Source organism: Thunnus albacares, chromosome 8, assembly GCF_914725855.1.
Source record: "Thunnus albacares chromosome 8, fThuAlb1.1, whole genome shotgun sequence".
Lineage (NCBI taxonomy): Eukaryota > Metazoa > Chordata > Actinopteri > Scombriformes > Scombridae > Thunnus > Thunnus albacares.
The window spans coordinates 5748728-5767246 of record NC_058113.1 but is presented as its reverse complement, the minus strand read 5'-3'; the positions used below and the strand labels follow the sequence as shown (position 1 = coordinate 5767246).

At 40.2% G+C, this 18519-nt stretch overlaps 1 protein-coding gene across 1 annotated transcript; it reads right to left on the bottom strand.

The window, feature by feature from the left end:
* Window positions 1–1428: 1428 nt before the first annotated feature.
* On the bottom strand, window positions 1429–16687 carry LOC122987413 (14-3-3 protein zeta-like). Its single transcript, XM_044359298.1, has 6 exons — window positions 16579–16687; window positions 13774–14085; window positions 6787–6910; window positions 3299–3462; window positions 2961–3056; window positions 1429–2577 (listed from the first exon to the last, which is right to left on the bottom strand). Exons 2-6 carry the CDS (start codon window positions 14074–14076, stop codon window positions 2521–2523), a joined length of 744 nt encoding a protein of 247 aa, XP_044215233.1. The 5' UTR covers window positions 14077–14085; window positions 16579–16687; the 3' UTR covers window positions 1429–2520.
* Window positions 16688–18519: the final 1832 nt, after the last annotated feature.

The following is an 18519-nucleotide window of genomic DNA, read 5'->3' as shown; positions in this document are numbered from 1 at the left end:
GAAGCAGGAAGCATGTTAGCATATTCAAATTCTGGATTTTCCATCGAGAGAGGAGTAGATTTCGACTTGGTAATAGAAAAAACCCATAAGACACATTTTTTAAATTCAAAGTAGCTAGTATTTGTATGCCTTAGACATCTCTGGAAGAGATCTTATGTTCATTAAGGTCATCTATAATCATCGATGAACCTTAGAAGTAATAATTATATCGCCGTAATTTGCCTTAGAAATGATTCAAATGCTCATTTGCTTTTTCTGTGCGCACTCCCGCTAAAGTCATGCACATCTGGCCCATTGACTGTATATAAATATTTTAAATATTGGTATACAGTCAATGATCTGGCTTTGTAGGCAGAACTCAGCATGACACCTGCAGGGGTTTGCAAAGAGCACAAGCTACATGCGACACAGTGCATTTTCTATATGGACACACTAACACTCTGTGGGGATTCTGACAGGGTCTTGGGCAGCACAGTCAATTTATCTATACCTATCATGATCACTATAACTAACCTACCTAATGCATGCTTATATGTATAATACATGCTATATATTACGCGCTTACAGTATATATAGCATATGCGTCACCCACAAGATAGAGTTGATTACCTTGATTACACTTGAGGGCAAAGTCTGCTTGAACAGTTGTCTGCTGAGGATGTGCTGTGGTTATGAGCAGGGTTGAGGAGGTGGCACTGTAGCTCCACATTCCTCTGCGGTAGCCTCAGTGCCCTCCTCCCACAGTAGGGCAGACACACCCAGAAGGGTGTGTGAAGGGAAATGCCTTTTTTAATTTTATTTCATTTTTTTTAAGTTTCACTTCCTTTAGTTGATACAGGCATTGAAGCAAACTGACTGGTTTCTTCATTTCAGAACATGACATAAGGATCATGCCTGGCTCTTTTGTAGTGGTTGTTGTATTGCCCTGCTAAGTCTTCAATGATTAGATTAGCCCCTTGGATGTGAATGAGATTTTGCATGTAACTTTCCATGTCTTCTGTCTCCACAGGCCCAGTGTATTCAAGGGTGTGGCCCTTTTGCTTGTTGTGAAGTTCTTATATTTTCCTGGTTACAAGCAAATCTTTGGTTTCCCACTAAGTACAAATCTGTACGATGTAGTGCATTACAATGGAACAAACAGCATCATTGACCACAGCAACAGGAGGCTATTTGCATTGGAGACAGTGAATCAAACTGGTGTTTGGAGGAGAGAGAGGACTTTCTGTGGGTCTCGTCGTCTGCTCTCAGCCTCCACCTCAGTGTGACTCACTTATTCTTCTACAGTGATTCACAGCAACTGATTTGGGATGGTTGCTGGATTTACCACTCAAATATAATTTACTGGTTTTTGAGGTAAGATGACCACTTCTGAGGGTTGAAAGTCATTAACATGAATTACCAGTGTATCCCTTCAAACAGACAAGTTGAAACTTTTAAATTATCTTTTTTATTCCACTTACATGAAATTACACATTTCCCCCCAAATAACAGTTATGCTTGGGTGTTCAGTATGAAAATTCCAAAGACATGAACAAAGCTAGCCAGCCCGACAACAACCTTCCTTACATCTCCACAAACTACTTCTTACCAACATGCAGTTTAGGCAAGTATTGAAAGAAAAAGGAGAATAAAAGACAAAACAAATAAAAATATTAATTTGAAAAAGCAGTAACTAGATAAGCATGTGGGATTTTTTTTTTCACTGCTGTGCTCATACAAAAGAGCAACAACCTTGTGTGCTCTTTTGTTCTTCAAAGTTTTCTATACCTCGTAATTAATACATAGAAATACAAATGCAGGTCACCCGAAAAATAAAGAAACAGAAAAAAATGAGTAGAAAGTTGAGCAACTGACAGTAAATGGAATGTAACCTTTATGTTCCAACAAAACCTTGCCTTCCGTCTCCAGCACTCCCCATCGCCTCCCCCACTTTACCTTTGCTGTCATTCATCTAGCCAAGTACAGACTAACAGCTGCTGTCTCCTCACATGTGAGGAGCTAACTCCTGACTTTGTCAAACCAGATGTATCATCAAAAGATTGTTAATCAATAACAGGACTTTTAACATGAATAGGATACACATACAGTACAACTGTTTTCTGACTCTAAAAATTCAACCAGCTGCGTTTTTCATGAGTTGAGAACTTGCCCTCTCACCCACCACCTTAATAATAACACCCCTATTTCTCCCATAGACAAAAAAGGTCAGCAGACAGGCAACCAAACCCAAACACACTTTACCCTTCCACGTTGACCCTATCCCACCCTTCCAAACAGACCTTCCCGCCACGCAATCCCAAGCTTACCCTCCCTCCCCATCCCCTTTCCCCACAGTTACTACAAAAGAAGAAATAGTAAACCGATAGGAGTGAGATGAGTGTTGAGAGAACTAAATAAAAAAAAAAAGATGGAGAGAGCTGGACGACAATGATGATAATGAGGTGGTCTCAGTGTTTATGATCATGATGAAGATGAGCCGGGACGATGGCAGGCAGACAGGAATGACTAAGGGGGTCTAGCTCAATCTCTGGGCTCCTCTACATCCTCTCCGTCGCCCTGGTTGTCAGAGGTCCACAGCTGAGGAAAGACAAGAGGACAAGCAGGAGAAAGAGAAGCAGGTGGCAGAGCAGAGAGAGGGGAGGAGAACAAGGGGGTCAAAGAGGAGGCAGGGTGGGAGTTAAGAGAAGAGAGAGGGAAACATCCATTAATGCCTGGAGATACTTATTTTTATTTTCAGTTTCATTTGAATGGAAAGTTAAGAGTGCCACATAGTCTCCTCTCCTTTGTACAGGTATTTAAAGGGCACACTGTCAACTACAAACATTTATAAAACACTGAGTAATCACATTTTCATATAAATGTCGGTTCAATTACCTAAATTATTCTTCTGTGCACAAAACCTGCTCATCATTTCAGTCGGTACATTGATGTTTAAGAAATGCAAATTTGGGAAAACTTACTGTCAAGTTGTCTCGCAGTAGCTGCATGATAAGTGTACTGTCTTTGTAGGAATCTTCACTCAGTGTGTCGAGCTCTGCGATGGCATCATCAAAAGCCTGCAGGATTCAAAAACACATTTTTAACTGCTGGAAAATGCTGTTCTGCTGTTATGCATCAGTAGACAGGAATGTGTATGTGTTGCAGGTCAGTTTGTTTATACAGGTTTTACTGCTGTCTTGCTGTGTGTGGATTAACAACAGTTGCACATTCAGTCTGAAAAATCTTCACAATACAGCAGTGTGATATTGTCGCCATAAGTATGAAAAGTGAAGTGTATCGTGTGGTGATATGCCCTTACGCGTTTGGCCAGCTGGCAGGCCTGATCAGGTGAGTTCAGGATCTCATAGAAGAAAACGGAGAAATTGAGGGCAAGACCAAGACGGATTGGGTGTGTGGGCTGCATTTCTTCTTTGCTGATATCAAAGGCGCTTTGGTAGGCGTTCTGCGAGTCTTTAATGATGTCTGATGGGAAAAAGACAAAAAGCATTTAACAACAGGCAAATTAAAGTATGAGACTGAAATTATTTTTAGATTTATAATGGTTTCATTCAGTTCACAAAAAGACTTGATACTATACTAGACACTCTTTATTAAGTACGCTTGGCTACAACGAAATGAGTGTAATACAACAGCCCTGCTGTCATGATGGTTGCTTACGTTCAGTTGAAAATGTTAAATTTTATGGTCATTTTGGAGGCTGTACTTTGTGGTGATGCTGAATTGTACTGCATTATACTCAGGTCTTTCTAATATTTTGTCAATCATTTTTATATCAATGAGGAAATATCAAGTTGAATCAACAACTCTCTAATACAGGTTTAAAACAGATTAAGTCACAGTAGTCTGTATGAGATGCAAAAGGGAGCTCTGCGTTAGTGATCTCTGCTGTCCTGAACCTTCTATCTCATTTCTCAGAGGGACAAACAAACAACTGAACTGTTCAGTCTGTTTGATATACACCACAATGGTTGTGAATACACAAGCCTTGGCCAGTGATTTTGACTTGTTGCCAACACTGGCACACTAACCGGCTTGACAAAGCATCTAATGACTCTCCAACACTCTACAGCAATACAGTAACAATAACTGATGACTAATACTATAGACAGGCCACACCTGACGCCTTCTCTCACTTTCAGTGAGGTGTAGGGCATCAGAGGGGATTCAATACACAACCATTTCTTAAGGCCTAAATAAACTTTTTCAGAACACAATGTTGAAAAAAGCTAAGCAGTACATACTTTCACACAGCAGCTACCTTTCATGGTGGGGCAAGAAAATGGTCTGGAAAGTGAAGGGGAAATTACAAATCCGAAGTATTGGCTGATGCAAGTGGCTGATGTAAGAGGTCAATAAACAGGCTGAGAAAATAAAATACTCCATGTACAAGTACTATTTCCTGGTGTGCTGAATACCCTTTTAATGAGTTTAACTACAAACATGTAGCAGAAGCTTAGGGAGGATCATCTAGGGGCAGTGGTTCCAAAATCTAATTTCATTCTACAAAACCTAATATTATCATACGGACAGGCCCACACATAATGCTGACACACAGCAAAATCCCCCTGACAGAACTTATAAAGCTCACTAATTAACAAACTATCTTGTTTGTTTAATCAATACAAAAACAGAAGAGCAAAAACCACAATTTGCGGTTTTAAGGGGGGTTATTATGGGCAGGACCATTTCTTGGCCAGGAGCAGTAACTTGCTGAAGTTGTGTTGTTGCCATGATGTTGCCAGGCAACCACCCTCCAAGGAAGTCACTGGTTGCAGCCAAGAAGGAGTCATGCACACAACCCACCATAAAACCAAAATTCATCATTTTTACATTTGCTTTTTGTACGACTTCTGACAGGCTGACTACTGTGAGAAATGTCATGACATACTTGAATAGAGGCAGGTTTTTTTTTTGCTTTTGTTTCAGCAATGTTCCCTAGATTGCAACTACAGCACTCCCTGTACTGCTAAGTGCATAGATGAAGAAAATACAACCCAGACAAGCTTCCACTATGTCATAAGTTCCTTTAGTTGTCTTCTGGCATTGTATCAACATCTGAGTGGAAAGCTAAAACACAGAGAGGAGCCTTTCCTAACCCCAAGTCAACATCCTGTGGCAGTTATTTTATGAATGAATGTGCAGGAGGTAGTGGGCTGAAAACAGCCTGTGAGGAAACCCATTGCTGTAAAATTTGTTCACCAAATTCTCTATATCTTATTTAAGTGGTTCCTTAACCCTTTTGGTTTACGACCCACTGAAACAAAGCAGTGTCCACCTGTGAAGCCTCTTCAGTGACTTATAAGCTTTTTCCATTTAAATTATTAAAAGGGGGCCAATATTTCTCTGCAAAAAAATAAAATTAGAGAAAATGAAAGAATTCTGGATGGTGAAACACTGTCTTCAATTTCTTGTTCACCATCTCACTACTGAGATTTATCTTGCGACTCCTTGGGGGGACCCAACCTGTAGGTTGTAGACCACTCCCTTATCAGATAGGGATGTAATCAGGAAAATACAGACTGTACAGACAGCTTTACAGTAGAGTCAGTAAATGATTATGCTTCAGTCTATTATCTGTGGACACTGCCATGTCTCTTCACAGCCACTAGGGGGCAAATAGGTTAACAGTAAAAGAAAGAGGCAATGAACCAGAGACAGAGAGACTTTGTGGACTCGTGAGGTGCTTTGTATCCAAGACTTGGAAAATGTGACAAAAATAGATGAGGAACCACTGTGTTCAATGAAAAATCTGAAAACATTGAAAAACATCAAAATAAAGTGTTCCCTTCTATCTAAAAATGAAATGTCCCTAATCTGTTCAGTCAGTGTAGACCAGAGACTAGCCTGACACCAATCCACATAGAAAGCATTTTTTGACATCCATCACTCACAACGTATCAATCAACACTGACTCTGAGACACGGCCCCGTGGCCCATTTGCCCACTGTTTACATGTTCTGCACTTATTATTGGTGTCTATATTGATTGATCAAGACTCCCAAGTGTGGCTATAAGCTTGCTGGTTCCACTGTAGACAGATTCCTCTGACCCACCGGGGAAATAAAAATCAATAAATTAAAACAATGCCTATTTATTCCACTGGAGTCTACATGTTCAGTAAATTTTGGCTGCCAGTCAGCCTGGTGAAGACAGTTTGGCTGGCAGTTGTCCTGTCAGCTCCTCAGGAGCTACATGCTGCTAAAAGGACAGCTGGTTCTATAGACAGTGGCCAGGGGGGGGTCAGGGTTGGAGTGGATTGAACAGACAGAACGCTTCAATAACGCTTATGTGCCACTTGCATCTCACTTTTGACATGGTTTCCCAGTAAGATTTGCTGAGGCCCATTAAAGCCTGTCAGAAGCCTGACAAATTTTCTATTGGTTGCAGTTTAGGTTAAAGTTGCAAAAAGAAAGATCTCTGCTTTAAGTTCACTTTTTAACACATGCATGAACCTATTCCATAAAAATGATCAACTAGTTGACTATTAACCATCAGCAACAATGAAAGGAAGTGTTAGCATACATTTCTTACTGCCAGGGGAGCATACGATACTGTTGTAACCAGCATTGAGGAGCTGATGTCATAGAGCTGATACCAAATACTTAAGTGTTCATTTAATAGGATCTTGTCTAACACGTCTGTTTGGCTAGGCTAGGAGATGTAGATATCAGTCCTTACAATCCAGCTTTCCAACCAGCGAAACATACACACATAAATAATGAAAATGAATTTCAACCACCACCCCCACACACAGATGGTATTAAAGGAACTTAAGACAGTGCTTACTTTTCTTATCGTCTCCTGTAGCCACCTCAGCCAAGTAGCGGAAGTAATCTCCTTTCATTTTCAAATAGAAGACTTTGCTCTCTGGTACAGTGGCTTTGGGAATGAGATAAGTGTCCAAGAGACCCTGTGGCAGAATACAAGAAAAATAGACAGAAGTTAAAAAAAAAACAGATATTCTGAAACATACAATCCAGTGTGTCAACTGTAATGTGTGTAGTTTGCTTAGCGACTGAAAACAGCAGAGTTGTACATAATTTGTTAATGAAGAAGGCATTTTTTCAATTTTTAACCCAACTCTCAAAGGGTCATTTCTAATCAGACCTAAATGAGGGTAGAGACAAGCTGGCTACCTCCAATAGCCTCGGGGCTTGAGCCTGGGACTTAGCCTGAGCTACATCACAGATGCTTCAGAGACCACTGAGGGGGGTGGATCTGTGTGGATGGTGGATAACATGAAAGCATGGGGGAGGAGAAAAGGACAGGCTGGACAGAAAAGTGGGGAGTGAAGATGGTGAAGAGTGGAAAAGGGTGGAGGAGAGTGGAAAAGGGTGGAGGAGAGAGACAGTGAGGGTGGGAGTATGGAATATAGATGTGGGGGTGGAGAAAGAGAGGAGAGAGACAGGCTGCTGAACTCCTGATGAGCTTTTGCTGAGGAAGTAGGTCACTCACAGAGCCTAGCTCGGCTCTTTAGAGCACAAGCAAGCATAGCTTCTCCCTGTTGCTAACTAGAATGCTAGCAGGCAGGGAACAATGTACTGTATTGTGATAAGTGGTGGGAGGTGTACCGTATTTAACACACCAGCTGAAAAGTGTCATTAATCTACTATGTTTAAGTGCTACGGGACAAAGAGGATTAAACATCGCCTTTACTAAAACATGACTTAATACTTAGTTTTAAGTGCAGATTTGGCTTAACTGTGGATTTTAATGTAGTTTTAATGTGGACATTTTCATGTTGTTTCTCATTTAACAGCCATAAAAATATAACTGCCATATAGAGTTAAAGAAAGCAGAAAAACATAATTCCCTGCGGCATTAGTGATGCCATGTTGTTAAGAAACCCAGCCCAGACCTGCCCTTAAATTCACAAAGCCTTCTGATTTCTAAAACTATGGCTTGAAGCAGCACAAGTTATGGGCTTGACTAATGCTCTCTACATAGGAATAGTAATATAAAGGACTGAGCCTGGGTCCCTGGGTAGAAGACAAAAATGATCATTTAGGTCACAAGTTGAAAAAATGCATAGCTGGTTCTAAAAAAAAGTAATGGGAGGTCATGCCACACGACTACACCATATTAACAGTTCAAACACAGATCCTTGACCAGTATTCCAAATGGATTCAGATACATGCATTTTTGCAAGTTCTGCAAGATCTTGTTCTGTACACAGTGCATATTGTACATTATCCCAAGTATAATGGAATAAACAAGGCTGATCTAAGAGCCTGCATTTACTCAATGCTTTTAGTCGGATGTGAGGGATCAGGGAAACCCTCTGGGAGCTGAATGTAGAACTGGGCCACTGGCAAGGGCATAGCTAAAATCAAATTACCACCATAGCAGGAATGTTCACGGTAAATGAAACTTACATTTTCAGTAAATGTGCATCCTACAATAAACAGTATCTTCCTTTAGATCCCTGTTGCATTTAAGGAACTTAGAGATATTCCCAGAAAGGGCAATAAAGACAAGCAAAGGTTTAAGAAAACAGGTGAAAAAGCATCTCAGCTCTGAGGGACAAGCAACATAACCATGTTCAGAAAGAAATGCACAAGTCAGGCCTCTGCAAATTTTATTCATGCATGCGTGCATGCAGGTATGCACAAACAGCATGGGGCAGAAACACTAACACACCACGATTAGCATTAGATTAAACAGTAAGTTCAGTTACTGCAGTGCATACAGAGTTTGCTTATTTTGATACATCTAAACTCAAAGTCAAAACAAATGCACAACAACTTTGTGAAAGAAAAGCAGGAAAGATAACATACAAACCTGTAAATACATCCAAACTTTGTTCCAACCAATTCTACCCCTTTCACACCAAAGTGACAACACAGGGAAAACCCTTGTCTGTCATTGGTTTGAAACACACGTTATTTAACCTGCTCTGCAACAATGCTCCTGATCTGCCCAGTATAAAATAGGTATAACAGTGTGTTTTAACAAAAGGAAAGTTTTTCTTATTTCCATTTTATATTAATAGTTCATTAATTATTCAAGTTATAATAAATTAATGTTGGCATCAATTTGGGCTATGGTGCCCAGTATCAGTATCAGCTTCAAATTAAGTGTTTGTTAGATCTTTGAACAGAGCCTGAACCCCCCACAAAGATTGTTTGTGAGGGAAGAGACATTACTCTAACACCACTGCTTGACTATTACTCTACGCTATTATGCTACTCATCTCAGCTGTAGCTACAAGTTGTGAACATTACGTAATCTGCCATTAAAAACTGTACTGTTTCTGCCAACAAAAGGTGATTAGACATCCTTGAGTTGTGGTTATTTAAGCCTTTTTACTTTCAAAATTTCATTAAATTCAATCGTAATAACCAAATAGCTAAGCTGGCGGAATTGTCGAAAAGCAAAAATACTAAGGTTTGATAAGGGATTTGAAAGGATTCAATACTGGATTTGAATTTGATAAAATGCTATCGAACCCCTTCCCTACACTTCATGCAGCAATTTGCCACAATTGTGAAGGTGAGAAAGTAGATACTCTTTTTTTCAGTCTTCATGGAACTACCTCTATCATGCATGCCTTTGAGGATTTGTGCGTTTCATCATGTTTGCCCCTCTCTGGTTTTTCAACCCACCTTCGAGTATGGCCATTCGGTACAGGACTAAACATTTGCATTTTGATGTGGTCAACACCTCGTACAAACTAGTTTGTTTCATTGCTCTCTTATCCCTCTCTCGTTCTGTCCCCATAAGGCTGTATAGCCAAAGTGGGGGTCAGCGGGCCAGAACGCTGGTGGCTCAGTTCCTGTCATTATAGGATTAGGACCTGGTGAGTCATCAGGCAGATAATACACAGGCTGAAAGAAGAACAGAGTAGCAGAGGTCCTACAGATGACTACACTACTTCAGGTATGTACATAGGTCAATATGAAAGCAGTCAGTAACAGCAACTTTAACTTTAGTGGGGAACTGGCACTACAATTAAAAGGAGCTGTGCCCAGGAAAGCCTAAAATTCTGGGACATCTGCAGTCATGTAGTGAGTCCCTGGGACCCACAGGTGGTCATTTGAGCGGGTGCCCAATAAAATTTGTGTTTTTTGACAAATTGCAGTGTTAAAATTGTGCCTGATGTTCTATGGTTATTATGTTTATATTCATGTATGTTGAAAATGTATCTGTAAATTAAACAAATAAAATCCCAAATCTGTAAATATACTGCAGACACACAGCAGCTGACAGAAAGAGGTCATATTATACAGAGAAATATTAGCTTTTTCTGGGTAATAAATGTTAATGTGACTTATAAAAAGAGAAGCTAAAGGGCAATCAAAATATTGAGCTTTCAAGTTTCATCAGGAGTCATTAACAACACCATCAAGCACATCATGTTTAATTAGGAAAGTAGTTTAAAAACATGCACCCAAAGGGGAATCTTTTACTTCATACTGCTGTTAGAAACTGAGTACAATTAGCTGATAATTGGCCTGATCAGCCATTGTCAGTAATCAATAGAAACATACATTATTAGACTGTTTAATCATTAACCAAACCAATAACTAACAGCAGTCAACGTCAGACAACCTTATCATACTTTAGCAGTTATCCAGTGTTTCTGTAGTGGTGACAAAACATTAAAATATATACATATTAGCAGTTTGAATCAAACTGAAGCTCCCTGTGCTCTCCGGCGAAATATTACGCCAAACTCCCTTTAAGAAATATGACATTACGTATCTGCAAAAAAACACATAACTCTAGAAACACAAGATAAAGCCATATGTTTAATGTCTTCTTGTCAATTTGGGATCAATATAAGCCATAAAGATAAACTGTATTTGCGCACAAACTTTACATTTTGGATTTTTTTGGCGTCACTTCGCTACCAGCCAACATTGGTAAGCTGCGCTTTTTTACTGGGAGAAGACTGTGGGAATGAGAGGCACACCGTTTCAAAAATTAAGATTTCACACTAAAATAAGTCCTGATTGGTGGATCAGATACATGCTGAATTAAACAGACTCATAACACTGTTAATTCACTGTCTATTGTGTGTGACACAGAATATGAGGAGTTTTTTTGGCTGTTACCATAGTTACTACCTCATTTGCTGCAGATATATATTCACAGATGGTAAGGGTTTTTTGACAGCGAGGTTTCTTTTGTTTATCTATATGATTTCAACACATATTTGGTATTCTCAATGTAGCATTATCACGGAAAAAATAGTTTGCGTCCCTTGGACGCATCAATAGTGAGTTTACTGTGTCCTTTTGGATTTTAAACCCATCAACATCACTGCATCTGTCAAACTGACTAACCTTACGGAGTCTGGCCTGTGCTTCCCGCCCCCCCAAGAAGAAGAGGATGTACATCTTACTTTGTTGTGTAGCTATCACTCTTTAAACCTGTGGATTTTAATGACTCAAAGCTATGCTGCCACACTGAGCAAGGTATTTCTCCTTCTGCCCAAGATTTATAAGACAGATTACTACTCATCTGAAAACAACAAACAGCCTCAAGACTACATGTACTGGAAACAGGATATTGCTACACTGAGGATTGTCCCTTGTATGTTAAAACCCTGATTAGACACTGTATCTTACATATATTTTTTATGTAAAGGAAAAGGGTGCTGATAGTTTGATAAAAGCATGAAAGTCTGATTAAGCTTTCAGAGATGAAACCTGCAACCCACCACAACTTTCATAAACTTTTCATAGTTAGCTTCTTCCTGTGTAAAGAAACCTTAACAGTCCAAGTGCATGAGGCACAGAATCCTTCAGTGGTTTCTGATCAGATTACAACCTGCATCATAGAATTTCTACAGAAAAGGCAACATTGCACTCTAATGCCCTGCATACTAACACATCATAGGTGTTGACTGCTGCTAGGTCTGAAGAATGCTTAGCATGGGGTCATGTTCCCCTTGCTGCCCAGGTGTCCTCCAGTTTCACTGTCATATACTTTAGAATACATCCTGCCACAAGAAAGACTCCCATTCAGAAATATCTTGACATACAGCCAAACCCAATCTTTGTAATACTGTCCATCTTAAAATACCATAATACCACTACATTCACAGCTTTTCGGCTACTGTATATGTAAACTAAACTGAAATAAAAACACAGCTACCGTATTTCTTCAAATAAAAGACGGTAGTCAATTAAAAGCCAGGTCTCAGGTAATGGCTGAGGGCGTGGTTGACACAAACAAATAAAGGCCGGCCCCAAAAACAGGCCGGGGAAAAAAACAAGGGTGGATAAACTCCTGGTGCCTGCCGGTTATATAATGTACATGCCAGTTAAGCATAAATAATAGTTACCTGGATGTAACTCCAGTTCTATGAGTACATGAGGAAGCCCTCTAGCCGACCGTCACAGAGAGGGGAGGGGGACAGAGGAGACGCGATATTGTTTAAATACAGGGATAACAGCGCATATTTTAATAATAATGACAGCAGCAACATTATTATTAAAACAACTTGGCATGGGTAACTTGGGTAACTTGGCTAAGCTGGCGAGCATACATCCATGAACATGCTACTTGCATGCTACAGCTAAGTGGTGCACTGCAAAACTGTTCTGGTATGACTATTGTATATTCACATGAACAAGACCACACAGACCATTTCCTGCACTGTGTGAGGTAATGCGTTCTAGGTTATCTTACTTTCTCCGACTTGGGGCTATCTGTTTATAACTTGACTGCAGCCTGCACTGCTGATCAAACAAGTAGAAAGTTAGTGCCATTCCAAAAGGACAAGTGCAGCAGAACTTGATAAAGAACCACAAGGAGCATTACCAGAAGTCAGTCTGGCTCAATAGGCTTCACACATTTACCACCTAACACTGTTAAAAAACCTGGCTAAATCATAGACTATAATATATTAAACAAATTTATATAAGCAAAGTATTCTAAAAGCTTTAAATCTTCATTTCCCATACTCTAACCCCACTTAAAAACTCTTTCATTACAGGGGCAGGTGTGAACAAGAATGCTACAAGCTATAGATCGTCACTGATGACAGATAAAGACTGAAACTTACTCCAGATTGCTGTCAGACAGCCAAGAATAGAAATAAAGCAGTAAAGGTGTGGCATTTTCTAAAAGGTTCACTGTGTCTCAGGGACAGAAATGACACATCTGACATCATCATGAGCTGTTGAAGGGAGGTATGACTGGAGCTCCACTCACTCCACAGTCATCCAGCATTTCTTCACATAGCCTACATATCAAAGGGAGATCATTGCTGAGGTAAATATTTTATGAATGCTGTCAAGAGGCCTTGCTTTTGCCTCTCATTAGTTACTTTTTTTCTGAGTACCTCTTCAATAGTCAGTGATTCTGACATGCCCAATGTGTAGTGACCCCATTCACTGAAGAATATTTAATCCAGTCTGTGTTCGTAGTAAAATGTTCTCCCAAGAAGGCATGATATAAGATAAGATTGAATAGTTAACATTTTTCACCTTTTACCATGCAGCATACAGAGTCATGAGCAAACTTTATTAGATCAATTAGTGTTAACTCCATGATGAGGCAACAGCCACTTTCAGACATGTACCTAATTACGTAAATGTGATGGCATTTTTACATCAGTTTCATGTCTGAATAAGTGGCTGAGTTGCTTATGTGAAAGTCAGACAGCAATCATTGAGTTGGACCTAGTAACATTTCTGTAACACTTCCAATACAACACAAGTCTGAATTGAATGCTATCAGATTAATGTAAAGGCTACAGCAGCATGATTAATCAATTAGGGCAAAAATTGCAAAGGGCTGATGAAATGTTATAAAGCTCACCAGCACGTCGTTGCAGATGTCTTTCAGCTCTTTCTCAATCTTTTCCCGGTATTCTTTGGCCATTGTCTGCTTCCTGTCACTGCCCTCAGCCTTCTGCTCAATGCTGGATACCACGCGCCACGAGGAGCGACGGGCACCCACCACATTCTTGTAGGCCACTGACAGCAGGTTACGCTCCTCGTTGGATAGCTGCTCACTATCCTCCGTCACAGCCTTCATTGCAGCAGCCATGTCGTCGTAACGCTCAGCCTGCTCGGCCAATCTGGCCTTTTGGACCAGTTCCTTCTGGGGTGCCTCGCTCATGACTGCTCACTGGAGGAAGGAAAGCAAAGAGGACAGCTGGAGGTCAATTAAGTAACTGGCAAGAGGACGGATTTTTTTTAACTGGACCAGTATTAATTTATCAGAAGTACACAAGTAAAATACAATTTCAAGAGCAATTAATGAGGCAAATGAGTGTCTTAACTATTTGAAGAAGAGAAGCCATCTGTGTTGGCTCTCAACTGAATACATTAATTAATAGATGTGGGTGCCCAACCTATAGTCCACTGAAGCTGCCACACCACACTAACTAAATCTTTCAGTTCTTTAACTTAGAGCAGTAAGTAAAGATGTAGCAGCATTAAAAAAAAATACAAGTCTACAAGGATTGTAAGCTTGGTGTGGTTTGAAAAAGTGGCAATACTGTATAGCCACTATTAGTCCTGCAAGTTACTAAGCAGTACTGAATATTATATAGGCTTATAGAAGGAAAAAGTAAGGTACCAGCAGATATTGTGTAAAGGCAGTCTATGCCTAGACCTGACACACACACGCCAACACAAAGGAATTCTCATCACTAGATCAATAGCCTACATCCGTTTGACCCATCCAAAATAGCCAGCGGGCTTCCACATAATCAATCACTTTTTTTCCATTCCACAGTGCATGTATTGTGGCATGTTCGAAATCAGAAAAGACAGCAAATTTTACCACAGTTCACACCCTATACAGAGTTGAGGAACTTAATTGAAAAAAAAAAAAACTACTGACAACTTCAAAATTGACTAAGAGCAGTTTTAAAGCTTTTCAGACAGCTTTCTTAACAGTTACCCTTTGCTCTCCTGACATCCATATCAAACTAAACTCCCATACTCTTTACAAGGATTGTATCCTTTTTTATTCAAAGTTTGGGCCAATGTACACTTGTGTTACTTTTTAACAAAAGCTGCAAATGGTTGTATGTCTGCCAAATACAGACATTAAAAATGTATTATAGTTAACACATATTGTGTTGAAGTAATAAACATGTTTCCCTTGAGTAATATGTTCAGAGGGATACTTTTAAAAAAATTAAATAAATTGTAGCACTACTTAACCCACCCCGGAACACCCACAAACACTCATTGATTTTTTTTTGGATTTTTTTTTTTAATTCAGTTTTGTACAATTCTAAAAACAATGCAAACGGATTCGACCAGTTTCAGCATTGATAGGCTGGCGAGTTCGTACTCATGGACATTATGTAACGAGACCCATGGGAAACCAGGGTGTGTATGTATTTAATCGGTAAATAATTAGGCTACAAAAAGTAAATTCGTAATTACAGCTTAAGTCACGTAAGAATTTATGAGGGCATTTACGCAAGTAATGCATGCTACAGTCACGGTACAGATAACTTGATCTGCTGGCTAGCCTTCAGGGCAAACGCAGATGTGCCCCCCCTCTTCCTCCCGCATGCATGCATACACACACACACAGACAGACAGACACACAGACAGACAGAGACACACACACACACACACGCACACACAGAGACACACACACCACACCCATCCCTGTACCTGTGGCTCGCCCAACAAGCGGAAACTAGGGCGAAATTAAAGCGCGTTTGGACTTGGTTTATCGTGCCCGATGTCAGTATATTTGGCCCACATGGATACAAAAGCGCTTCCATTAAATTAACAGGCATCGTTCAGACGAAAAATCCCGTTCAATGAATGAAGAGCCGCTACCGTTAGGCCCTCGTGACCCGATTCCAGTATGGCGCCGACTATTTTCTGAAACGGAAGCGTCCCAAGCCAGACAGCTTTTAAGAATTGGTTAGACGTTATATCATGAATATATAAAGAGAGTTATACCAGTTTATTTATCAACTCAGACGAGCTGGTAAAGCCTAATGACACACCTTCAAACGTTCGTGTTTGTCTCGAACGTTAGCGCGACGTCAAGCTTTAAAATGTGTGCATCTTTGTGCTGCCAGTCTGCCGGCAGATGCGATAAGAATCAAACTTTGGCTGCTCTTGTTTTGTTCTTGACATAGACAGATAAATAAATTGACACACTTACATAACTGTGTCACGGAGGTTATTGTGACAGGAAATCTGCAATGTTACAGACGCAAAATCTTGGATTAAGATAATACAAGCCGTAACAGCAAAATTTACCAGCGATAACTATCATTCCTCTGAGATAATACATGCCCATCAAAGTTGCCTTTTTACGTTAACAAGAGACAGACACACTTCGGTTAACACAGGCTATCATGTCAAACGTTTGTGGCCACAGAGTCCGAGGTTCAACCTTCGACCCGACACGCCTTCCTTCTCTGGTGTTGGAACCAGCCATTAGACATATCCCAAACTGTAGTTCTAGCTAGCCATTGTTCTTTGGGCTGATGATTGTCGCCGCTAAGAGCTGCCTCACAGTCAACTGAACAAAATGCGCTTCCATTATCACAATATTTTACGATACGTTAAAAGGCCTAATTATGCATATTATGTACATAAAAGTGCAGTTTTAAAAGCTGTGTGTCCTTTTCCATACCTGAGTAACGGCAGATAGCAGTGATGTCGGCGTACCGAGTTACAGCTGATTCTCTCAGCCCGTCCGTCTGAATGCAGTCCACGGGGTTTCCCTCCAATTACACAGGCACGGCCAGAGCAGGCGGGGAGTGACGTCAAACGTTACCAAGGCAACCGAACACGAGCCATTATGGGAGTTGTAGTGTCCATAACATTATCATTACTTACCTCGTCTCTATGATTGCAAATGATGCAGTCAGTTATTAGATTTTTTATATTGTATGTATGGTATGTTAGAAGTTTGTGTGATGTGTCGTGGTGTTATATTTGAGCAAAGCAGAGATGCACATTTATGAAAACCTCACCTAGAAACATCACATGCTTAATAAGACGTGGGTGCTGTGACACAGTTCATGGCTGTGAATGTCAACCTGTATGGAACTGACCAGAGATGGGGTCACATTTTACCCATTTCCAAAAAAGAATTTTTACTAGAGACCACCAAGCTCCTCAGTGAGCACAGTGATATTTCTCTAAAAAACTGTGATACTGTCTTTTTCCACACAGTTTAGGTGGCCTGGACAAACTGTGTCTGGAACAACATTTAGGAGTATTTGTTGGAGATGCTGAGGGCATCACAAACTAGAACACAGGACACAAAGCTACAGTATATCTTGCCTAATAGAAACTACTATTTCTGCATTCTGGTTGGTTTCCAAGGGGAGAGAGTGAAGCTATTTTTGCCTTGTCACATGTTTTCCCCTCGGGCCAAGATTTCAAGCTTGTAACCTATTTAAGGGCAGATCAGATAGTATTGGCTGTAAAAATGCACAGGCACCAGTGAAAGCAAGTGAAAGGCTCCTCTCACTTGTCAAGGTGTGGTCCAGGAGAGGATTTCAAGTGAAGGGGAAAAAAATGACTAAGATGACTGATGACTTCAAGATGTGTAACCAGTTTGATGAGTTCTCATTCAGTCTATCAACCACAGCTTGAGAAACATGAACACACATGCACACACATACAAATTACTACCAAATTCAAGTGGTTTCCCAGCAACATTGTGTCTGAGATTTATCAGATATGTATGTTGAATGGCTGAGCATACTTTTAATTTTAATAATTCCATTGTCATACACAGGTCTGCAAGAATAGTCAAATCCCTGCATGAAATGTTCACTTGCTAAAATATCTGTTCTAGACTAAATAGTGGATTTAATCAGCAAATATGTAAAAGTGGATTTAAATACTTATTGTAAATCTAATGGACATCGATCTATTAGTCTACTCATGAGACAATGACATCTGCAGCATTTTCTGGGGTAGTACCTCGCAGAATTTCAAAGAGGAAATACAGTATTATGAGCTGAATGTTGGTCGAGTAGTTCAACCTTGAATGACTGAAGATTTAGCCTCTATTGTCTGCAGGCATTCATGCTGTGGAAATTGCGAAATCCCAACTGGCTCCACTTGTTCTGTAACTCATTCTAGTAAACGACTCCCATGAAGGGAATAGATGATAAAGACATTTCCTCAAAATGATCCATTTATTATCACATTATCATTTTGTTTGAATATCTGTACAAACATTCGTGAGGTTTTCATGTGGCTGTGTGATTTTTTTGTAAGTCGTAATTATTTCAAAATTTAAAGGGGCACTTGTTTTACACACCAACATCAGTTTCTTTGTCGCTGGTCCCACTCAGCTTGTGGAAACAGTTGTGTAAAGTCTTCTGTGGCCCTGGGGGAGATTTGTCAATTCAGAGAATTTAACCCTGAGTTAGTGTTAGTTATTTCAGCCTGGGTTACTGCAGTACAAAGTGGAGGTGTGGACACAGAAAGATCTGGGTGTGAACCAAGTAGGGAGGCTCTAATGAAAGACGCTTTTGAGTTGCCTTATGGGAAATGTAGGATCTAGTGTTTTTGGAGCTTTACCCACACTAGGTACTACATTTTAGGATCTCAG

Bases quoted from the DNA above. Each gene is read 5' to 3' on its own strand.
- LOC122987413 (XM_044359298.1), bottom strand. From the start codon at position 14,076: ATGAGCGAGGCACCCCAGAAGGAACTGGTCCAAAAGGCCAGATTGGCC. The intron at 6,911-13,773 runs GTGAGCTTTATA...ATTCTGCCACAG, and splicing joins ACATCTGCAACGACGTGCTG to GGTCTCTTGGACACTTATCT. The intron at 3,057-3,298 runs GTAAGGGCATAT...TGAATCCTGCAG, and splicing joins CCTGCCAGCTGGCCAAACGC to GCTTTTGATGATGCCATCGC.